General features: G+C 45.5%; 1 protein-coding gene across 1 annotated transcript; it reads right to left on the bottom strand.

Moving 5' to 3' along the window:
- Positions 1 to 498: 498 nt before the first annotated feature.
- On the bottom strand, positions 499 to 8,808 carry LOC139320844 (pancreatic secretory granule membrane major glycoprotein GP2-like). Its single transcript, XM_070949309.1, has 6 exons — positions 8,698 to 8,808; positions 6,725 to 6,888; positions 5,292 to 5,540; positions 3,202 to 3,364; positions 1,852 to 1,954; positions 499 to 557 (listed from the first exon to the last, which is right to left on the bottom strand). Exons 1-6 carry the CDS (start codon positions 8,770 to 8,772, stop codon positions 550 to 552), a joined length of 762 nt encoding a protein of 253 aa, XP_070805410.1. The 5' UTR covers positions 8,773 to 8,808; the 3' UTR covers positions 499 to 549.
- Between the last annotated feature and the right edge of the window lie 1,462 nt (positions 8,809 to 10,270).

Here is a 10,270-nt window from a genome sequence, read left to right as displayed (position 1 = left end):
ATAGGAATTCAACTCCCAGAATTTCTCAGCCAGCAAAGCAAACCATTTTTTCTTCTTCATTTGAAGGGTTACCCTTTTCTTTCTCCAAATGGCTTTTAGGAAAACATAACTTGAGACTAGTTGGCAGAAGCAAATCGAGTTTTATTCTTGTAGCTACCGTGGTGCTGAAATTAAAAGTGAGCAACTATTCATGACTGGTAGAGTGCTCCACTGCGAGTATCTTGCGAGTATTTGCGAGTATCTGCGAGTAACAGCATTAAAGGTTGTGAAAAGCATGGAATGGTATTGAAGGACAGAGGGAAGAAAACTTTGTGTATTTTACAACTTTAATCATTATACATACATTCAGCCATTGAATAATCAAGACTGGGTCTAAATATGAACTCCTTTGTCCTGGTCTCACCCAGAATTTTTCCACACTCATCATTGATCCAACCAAGACTATTCCAGGGTGAAATCACTCTGTGAATGGTGAGCCTCATGTCTGCCATCTCCACCCATCCATCCACGTTCCCAGGAAAAGAAGTTAGCAGGGAATCCAGCAGGATGCTAAAGCGCTGAGGAATAGAAAGAAGAAGAAGGAAGATCAGGGGTGAAATCCAGCAGGTTCTGACAGGTTCTGGAGAACTGGCAGCGGAAATTTTGAGTAGTTCAGAGAACCAGCAAATGCCACCTCTGGCTGGCCCCAGAATGGGGTGGGAATGGCTCCCGAGCTCCGTTTCCAGCTGCGATGGCTTCCTGCAACTCTCTGCCAGTGAAAATGGAGCTTTCGCTGGCAGAGGCCCCACGGGCAAGATCTAAGCACCCCGCAGCCGGATCTGGCCAGGGGTGGGCTTCAAAAATTTTAGCAAGGGGTTCTCTGCCCGGTTGCTGGGTAGGCATGGCCATGGTGGCTGTAGCCTGGTTGGCGTCTTGCACCGGGGGGGGGGGGGCTTTTTGCCCTCTCCAGGCTCCAGAGGCTGTCAGGTTTCGGTGCTATCTTAAATAAACTTCATTCTCAAACGCAAAGTCTCTGATGAATCTTTTCTTTATTTAAGAATAGAAACAACGTCATCCCTGAACTCTTGTGCAGCCAAAACTGGCACCTCCTTCCAAACCCCTCCCTTTCCGTTCTTCAACCCCAATGTCTCATTGGCCATCGTGCAGATCCATCTCTCCATCCCAAGCACTTTCTATTCACAGGAATTCCCCCCTCCCTCTATCTCCCAGGTAACGCTATCTACTAAGGAGCAGGAAACTAGGTAAAAGTTCATCTCAGCATTAAAGTAAAGCTTCTCCCTCTCTCATTCATGTCAGCTCTGGAGGAGATCATAAATTGGAACACTGACAGAGGCTTTCCTCGAGCCTCCAGGACCGAACTTCCGATAGGCCTGTTTTTCGCCCTCTCCGAGCCGCCGCGCATGCCCTGCACTTACCTGCATCCAAAACAGAACGCGTGTGGATTCCTGGGAGGGGAGGGGCAGGGTGGACGGGGTCAGCCAGGAGTGGGATTTGGGGGTTCTCCGAACTTCACAGAATCTTAGCTAGAGGTTCTCCCGAACCCCTATGAACCCCCAGCAGCTCACCCCTGGACCTGCCCCCCCCGGGCCTTGAGTTTGACACCCCGACTTATACTGAAACATAAGCATAGCCCATTTATCCCACACATTCTCGGGGAGGTTAATTAGGGTCACAGAGAGGAATGAAACACCCCTCCTTATAACCTTACTTGTAAATGGCTGATCTGTTGTTGCAAGAAGCTGGTTTCAAGTGGATTTCTTAAGGGTCTCCAGAAGAAAAGAGAGCATTTATAGAACCAGGGTTTGGGGATGTTTTGAAGTCAAAATGCACTCAAGCAGGAAGCAAACCTACCGTGATCTAGCAAATTGGTACTATATTTCAAGAAAGGACCAGCTGAGATGATGGCTGATGGAGGTTTCCTTCCCAAAATCACAGAGCCCGGAGAATGGCAATTCTGAAAGAGGGGAAATAAAATACCATGATCTTGTTCAAGAGAACTATCAGCCCATATATAAGTAGTCCTCGACTTACAACAGTTCATTTAGTGACCGCTCAAACGGCCCTGAAAAAAAGCGATTTACGACCATTTTTCACTCTTATGACCAATGTAGCATCCCCACAGTTGTGTGATTTACATTCGGATGGTTCATATTTATGACGGTTGCAGTGTCCCCGGGCTCATGTGATCCCCTTTGGCCAACCTTCTGACAGGCAAAGTCAATGGGGAAGCCAGATTCACTTAACAACCTTGTTCCTAGTTTAGCAACTTCAGTGATTCACTCAACAAATGTGGCAAGAAAAGTTGTAAAATGGGGTAAAACTCACTTAGCAAATTTCTCATTTAGGCAACATAAATGTCGGGCTCCATTGTGGTCGTAAGTCGAGGGTGACCTGTATAGGTTAGGAGGACTCCTGCCTCACTTTATGTTCCATGTGAACTAAGGAGGGGCTTGGCTAAGCTGTTTTCTCAAATTATTTTCTGGGCCCAGGCTCAAGTCCCTCTTATCTCACCACTGCCTTGGTAGCAGCACTTCCTCCTGTGCTTCAGAGCCAGAGAATGGAGCAACTTGTCACAGCCAAGTTGCTGTGGCCAACTTGCCATGGCCAACTCATTGCAGTCAACTAATTACGGCCAACATGTTCCATGGCCAACTTGCCACAGCCAACACATTGCAGTCAACCCATTACGGCCAACATGTTCCATGGCCAACTTGCCACGGCCAACTCATTGCAGTCAACTCATTATGGCCAACATGTTCCATGGCCAACTTGCCACGGCCAACTTGCCATGGCCAACTCATTACGGCCAACATGTTCCATGGCCAACTTGCCACAGCCAACTCATTGCAGTCAACTCATTATGGCCAACATGTTCCATGGCCCACTTGCCATGGCCAACTCATTGCAGTCAACTCATTATGGCCAACATGCTCCATGGCCAACTTGCCACTCTGTTGAGCCCACATTTCTTCATCGCATTCCCCAGCTGAAACCCCACTCAGGAAGTATTCGCCCTACATCACTGTACTTGTTAAATAAATCATGCAGAGGTGGTATTTGCCGGTTCTCCGAACTACTAAAAATTTCTGCTACTGGTTTGCCCAAACCGGCTGAATACCATCTCTGATGCAGACCAACAAGGCTCTTCTCCTACAATGTCAAAGAGAAAACCTAATCTAACGTTTCTCCTCCCTCTCTCACCACGGTGCATTTGGCCAACCAGAAGTTGCAAAGGCGGATGCGACAGTGTAGGTACACTTCTTCAGAATCTGCAATGAAGGTGAAAACGTTGAAGGAGAAGCGTCCCAACAGAGATACTCCATCCTCCTCAACTCGTACTGTGCCATCTTGAGGATTAGGACACCTGAAGAGGGAAAGGTAAGATCAGACAGAGGGATGAAAGTGGTTGGAAGGTACGATGGGATTAAAGATCACCTCCCATTTACTTGTTGCTCGCTTATTATTTATACAATACAGGTAGTCCTTGACTTACGACCACAATTGAGCCCCCAAATTTCAGTGGCTAAGTGAGACATTTGTTAAGTGGATTTTGCCCCATTTTATAACCTTTCTTGCCCCAGTTCTTAAATAAAGCACTGCAGTCAATAAGTTAGTAACCTGGTTGTTGAGTGGATCTGGCTTCCCCGTTGACTTTGCTTGTCAGAAGTTCTCAAAATGGGATCTCATGACCCCAGGACACCGCAACCGTCATAAATATGAGTCTGTTGCCAAGCATCTGAAGTTTGATCATGTGACCGTGGGGGAGGCTGCAAGGGTAATTAAGTGTGAAAAATGGTCATGTGACTTTTTTCAGTGCCGTTTTAGCTTTGAATGGTCACTAAATGAACTGTCGTAAATCAAGAACTATCTGTATTCACATTTATCTGTCAACTTAATGCCTTTAATAAAGTCTGTTTCTGTATTTTCAACCCAGGACTCATCAAATTCTGATGAATACATTGACAAGAGCCCATCGTGCATGTGGTTCCTTAATCACAATCAACCATCCTGCAATTTGATTAAATCTACCTTAAGTTTTATAGGAATTTAACCATAACTGGTGATATTACAGGTATCTTCAACTTACAACAGTTCATTTAGTTACCGAAGTTATAACAGCACTGAAAAAAGTATGACTGTTTTTCACACAACTGTTGTGGCATCTCCATGGTCACATGATCAAAATTCGTCTTCTTGGCAACTGACTCATATTTATGACGGTGTAAGTGTCCCAGGGTCAGGTGATCACCTTTTGTGACCTTGTGATAACCAAAGTCAATGGGGAAGCCAGATTCACTTAACAACCATGTTACTAACTTAACAATTGTAGTGATTCTGCAGTGACCTTTTAACCATTGCAAGAAAGGTCCTAAAATGGAGCAAGACTCATTTTAACAACTATTTTGCTTAGCAACAGAAATTTTGGCCTCGATTGTGGTCATAAGCAGAGAACTATATGTACGAATCAAGCCAAATGCAGTTTATTCTTAGTACTGCACTTTTGTTTGCCAGTTAGCTTCTGATGCCAGTAATTAGCAATCTGATTATTACTATCTCAAAGGCAACCAATGCTGTATCACCTCAATCTTCTGTATTCCCTCCTCCCTCAAATCTAAGATTCCCTCAAATCTAGGATGGGCTGAAGTCAGGCTGGCCTGACGTTTCCTCTTCACATTGGGTAGACCAGGACAGCCAGTAGTAGGATTCAAATAATGTAAAAACTGGTTCTCTGCCCTAATTATTGGTTGGGTTGGCATGGCCATGATGGGTATGGCCAAGATGGGCAAGGCCAGGGAGTGTGACAGACAGCACTTGGCCTCCTGCACCCCCCTGGGAGCAAAAATGGGCCACGGGGGGGACATGCCCCCACGCCCCATTTTGGGCCTAGTAGGCCTCCCTGCACTTACCTGGGAGTCAAAATGGGGCATGTGGGGACTCCTGGAAGGGGCGGGGTGGGGAGGGGCAGGGTGGGGCTACCCAGCAATTTAACTACTGGTTTATTTACTTATTTATTTATTTATTTATTTATTTATTTATTTATTTATTTATTCAATTTATATGCCGCCCCTCTCCGAAGACCCAGGTTGATCTGAACCAGCCCGAACCGGCTGAATCCCACTACTGAGAGAGCCCCATGGGCTGGATCCAGTTTGCGGACCTTGAGTTTGACACCCCTATACTAAATGATCTCGCATCCCTCACTTCTGGAGATACTAGTGGGAGGACACGAAGTCCTCTCCATCCCAAAATATCTAAAGTCTGTTTCCTTTCAATTCCCATGAACAGCTTACTGGTTGGTGATGAGATCCCACCGAATGCTGGAGGAAGGATCTCTGTCCGGCGTGGCCCAGCACGAGGACAAGGTGACCACAAAGCGGGTGGGATCAGCTCCCAAAATCTTGATGCCCACATAGGCCCTGTGGTTGACCGTGAGCACAATAGGGCTCTGAGCAAACGGTTTGCTGTACTGGGGATCTTGGTACAAGGTCATGATGGCCTGGTAATTTCCTTGGCCAGAGGAGACGGTCATGTTAATGATGCTATCAAAGGAATAAAACAGAAGAGAATTATCATGCTTTTTGTCAACGTTTTGGAGGAAGCGTTAAGGAAACATCACAGGTTCTCAGAAATAATTGCATTGTAGGACAAGTGGACAACAATTGCATTGTAGGACAACACAAGTGATGGGAGAGAGGGAAGAAGAAAATGGTTAAGAAACAGCAGAATGGAGGGCTTGGTGAGACTGCAGAGACCTTTGGCGAAATGGACACTTCATATAACACTTAACCAGGTTAGTTATTAACCAGGTTAGTTATTAACCTAGTAGCTCTATTTGTAGAATATACTAAGGCTTCACTGCAATTAGATCAATGTTTTTCAACCTTGCCAACTTTAAGACATCAGCTCCCAGAATTCCTCAACCTGTCAAAGTCCACACATGTTGTCAAAGTTGTCAAAGTTGAGAAAACCTGGGTTTTCTTTTTGTAGTTACTTTTTGTAGTTCAGTAACTAAGTAACTCAGATCTAATCAAGCCATCTGTAATTCAGATGACTTGATTAGATTATGATTCAATTTCTTGAGTATCCTTCAAATAGACTCACCAAGTAACCAAGGAAGCCGGATCTGTCAACTCCACCAATGTATTTTTACATCATTGTCATGCATTACGACCCACTGCATTACAGTGCATCGGTTTTTAATCCTATGTACCACCTAGAGATGCCATGCCTCAGTGGTGGTTATATCAACATCATAAATAATTGTAAGTAATGATTGTCTATTTTTTCCCAGGTTCCAGAAGAAAGGAATAGGCTATTTTTGAGGAAGATCTGCCACCCAGTGGTAGAGAAGGAAATTCCAACCACATGGAATGATCTGGAGATGTTATCTACTCAAAGTGGACATGTTGACTCTTTCCCTACTGGTCTCATTGCTATCAATTTTTTTCCCAGTGCTGTGATCTGAAGCAGGATGCGTGGCTGGAGGCCACAGAATAGAAATGAGACAGGAACATGCAGTCCATGTACCACTCAGGGTTCTAGAGGTTGAGGGGTGATAGGATGGGGAAAGGAGGGGGGGGAAAAGATGTGGTAGGAAACAGCAAATAAGATTCTTTTTACATATGGAGGACACCAGGAAAGTTGAACAAAAGGACACAAGAATTAAACAGTGTGGTAAGGTGTGGGGAAGAATGCAAGTATAATTGCTGCCCTGGGAACTCACTCATGGATGGGATAAATGACGGATGCCATGGAGAGATTGATGTTTAGTGGGAAAGCACAGGAGAAGCGCAGGAAAAGAAAACGGTCTCGGCTGATCATCCCACCGTAGGTGTTCTCCAGATGACCCTGCACTACATTGGTGTAGATAGCATGGGTTGAATTTACCTAGAAAGAGCAGGGGGTGGGGAGGTGGAAAGAAAAAAAAAACAGATATTGAAGAAGAGGACAACTTCTTAGGACCTGGTTACTTACGGGACCGCCTACTACCATCAATAGCCTCCCACCGACCAGTACGCTCCCACAGAGAGGGGCTCCTCCAGGTGCCGTCGGCCAAACAATGTCGGCTGTCGGCCCCTAGGGGGAGAGCCTTCTCTGTGGGGGCACCGACGATCTGGAACGAGCTCCCCCCCAGAGATACGGAGGATCCCGGATCTGCGCACCTTCCGCCGTGAGCTGAAGACTCTGTTATTTCATCAAGCTGGCCTCACCTAAATCTTCTCCCTTTTAAGTGCAAATTTTAAATTTTAAAGTGTTTCAAAATATGGGTATTTTAAATCATGGGTATTAATTCAGCCAAATTTATTTAATTCATTTTATTCGATTTTAAATTTTTATAGGTATGTGTTTTATTTCGTGGCTGTTCACCGCCCTGAGTCCTTCGGGAGTAGGGCAATATAGAAATTCAATAAAATAAGTAAAATAAAATAAATAAATTATTGTTGTTATAACAATGTTATCTAGGAATATGTCAATCAAAGGAGAGGCCATTGAGTTACAGGTAGACCTCAACTGACCATCAATTAGGACTGGAATTGTTTATTGTTAAGTCATGTTGCTGTTGCGCCTGATTTTACTACCATTTTTTGTCATGGCTGTTAAGCGAATCATGGGGTCGTTAAGCAAATCTGGCTTCCCCCATTGGTTTTTGGTTGTCAGAAGTCCCCTTAGAGAGAAGATCATTCATGGTGATCCCATGATCTCAGGACAGTGCAACTGTGGTCAATTCATGCTGGTCTCCAAACACCCAAATTCTAATCCCATGACTGTGGGAATGCTGTAATGCTTGTGAATGCAAGGTTAAGTCGTAAATCCCTTCCTTTAGCACCGTTTTAACTTTGAACAGTCAATAATCAAATGGTCATCAATTGAGGACTACCTGTATCTTATTCATCTGGTTTGAGTTTTATGAAAGCCTTGTCTAGAAGTCACCTTAACTTGTCCTTCACCTTATCCTTTCGACAGCAACTCTTCAAAGTAAAGAAATAACTACATGTGATGACCCAGGGCGTGGCACAAAGACAACACAGCCAGAGAATAAGTATGAGTCCCTTTATTAGCTCCAACTTTGCCCCCAACGTCCCTTTTACTCTCCGGTCTGGAGAAAAACTGTCCCACAAACCTGTAACAGTCTTTGCCTGAAAATACTCCAGTCCAAGCTTTATAAGCAGAAAACTTCCAACTATAAATCCAACAAGGCAAGATAAGGTAATTAATCCAACAGGGCAAGCAAGATAAGGAGTTCCAGAAGTGAAGTAGCACGGCAGTAAATCAAACCAGTTGAGAGGATGCCAGGAATTCAGATAAAGCAGTTAACACAAGATGAACTCAGCGTTTGTTCCCGACAACCGCCCCTCCCATTCTCCTCTCCTTTAAACTCCATCCCCAGGTGTGCCTTGTGAAGGGAATCAGAGGCCTTTCGTCCCTCATAAACCACGCAACCCACATTGCTCTCTTCTCCGTTCTTCCCTGCGTGCCCTAGGATGAGGAGGGGGTGGGCCTTGGTCTTCATCTGAACCCTCTCTCCCTTGTTCTACCTCTCCCCTGCTCTGCCTAGCCTGACTTTGCCCTTCCCGAGTTTCCTCCACAACCAACAGAGCCACTCTCCCGCTCTCTTTCAGCTGTTCGTCTTCCCCCTCGGATTCAGACTCCGACTGGGGCAACCTCTCTGTTTCAGGTGTTTCTTGCTCTGCCTACCTCCATTTGGGTTCCACAGGTTTTCTGCACTGTATCAAAGTAGAAGACGAGTCTGTCTCCAACTAAGGACCCCATGCAACTGAGGTCAGCCAAGTGGAGTCTTTCAGCAGGGAATCCGTCGGTGAAAAGAAGGCAGCGGGAGAGAGAGACCATGCTTCTGCTGCTCTTGCAGGTCAGCTGGTAATCTGCAGAAAGGAATGAGATAAATGATATTTGGTTTAATAGAATGACAGAGTTGGAAGGGACCTTGGAGGTCTTCTGGTCCAACCCCCTGCTCAGGCAGGAAACCTTACACCACTTCAGACAAATGGTTATCCAACATCTTCTTAAAAACTTCCATATAATGAAATAAATATAAATATAAAACACCCACAATTTCTGCAGGGAAGCCATTCCACTTATTAATTGTTCAAATTGTCAGGAAATTTCTCCTTAGTTCTAGGTTGGTTCTCTCCTTGATCGATTTCCATCCATTGTTTCTTGTCTTGCCTTCTGGTGCTTTGGAAAATAAGCGGATCCCCTCAGGGTGTTTAGATCTGGCCTGCAGGGCTGTCCTGGAAACAGCGAAGGACCAGCCCACAGTGCCTCTGCTAGCAAAAATGGGGCTCGGGAGGGCTACATGTGGCCCTCACAGGCTCCGTTTTCGGCCATGACAGCCTCCTGCTGCCCTCTGCCAGTGAAAATGGAACTTGGGGGGGGGGCTCCATTTTCGCTGGCAGAGGGCTGCAGGAGAGCATTGCAGCCAAACACCGGGCCCACCCACCCCGAGCTCCGTTTTTGCTGACAGAGGATGGCAGGAGGCATCACGACCGAAAATGGAGCCTCAACGAATAATGTCGAGCTGGCCATGCCCCCTGGCCACGCCCCCCCAGACCCCGAGGTCAGACACAACCCTGACCTCGGGGCCTGGGCCAGGGCCAGGGTCACCCCTGGCCCATTGTATGGGCCCTGACGTGGCCCATACAATGAAATCAAGTTAGACACCCTTGAATTAGGCATACCCAATTCCTTCAGCCGTTCTTCAGTCAGCGAGTCCGCTTAGGGATGACAATAAAAATTTCTGAAATGAGTCACTTTGTTGAACCAAGTGGCTACAAGCAAGGTCATGTTGATTTCTTCTCCTAAATCAAACCAATCGTTTGAACTGAACAATTAACTTTGCATTTCAGATGGAAATGTTTTAACGTGAATGAAACGGGCCCTTTGAAAATGGAACAGGGTGATTGATATGCCCCTAGATTAGAAAATCTCTTTGTCTAAAAATAAAAAATTCTGTGGACAATTTTTCTGCATTTTAAAACCCGTTTTCTCCCCATTGGGGTGGAAGAGAATTACAATTCCCCTCCTCAAAACTACAGTAGTGACCAAAATTGTGGTAACCTTTTTGAGAAAGTGTATTTTTGAGGTTTGATGGCTAATAACACCACTTTTTTTTTTTTTGGAGTTTCAAGATAATCCTATTCCACTGCTGGAATGGCCTGGGAATAGCCCAGACCTTCACCCAATTGAAAAACTATGCAGCCGACTAAAGAAACTTGTTAGAAGTGACCCAGCAATAAAACCCAGTGAATAG

The sequence above is a fragment of the Pituophis catenifer genome, unplaced genomic scaffold (genome assembly GCF_029215685.1).
Source record: "Pituophis catenifer annectens isolate HBS135680 unplaced genomic scaffold, rPitCat1.0.hap2 SCAF_9, whole genome shotgun sequence".
Lineage (NCBI taxonomy): Eukaryota > Metazoa > Chordata > Lepidosauria > Squamata > Colubridae > Pituophis > Pituophis catenifer.
This window is presented reverse-complemented; position numbering and strand designations above follow the sequence as displayed.

What these genes read in the sequence shown, in the direction of transcription:
- LOC139320844 (XM_070949309.1), bottom strand. Translation starts at nt 8,772, where the DNA reads ATGGGGTCCTTAGTTGGAGACAGACTCGTCTTCTACTTTGATACAGTG. An exon ending in TGGGATCTCATCACCAACCA is followed by an intron (nt 3,365 to 5,291) that starts GTAAGCTGTTCA and finishes TTCCCTCTTCAG; the next exon opens with GTGTCCTAATCCTCAAGATG. An exon ending in GGTTGGCCAAATGCACCGTG is followed by an intron (nt 1,955 to 3,201) that starts GTGAGAGAGGGA and finishes CCCCTCTTTCAG; the next exon opens with AATTGCCATTCTCCGGGCTC.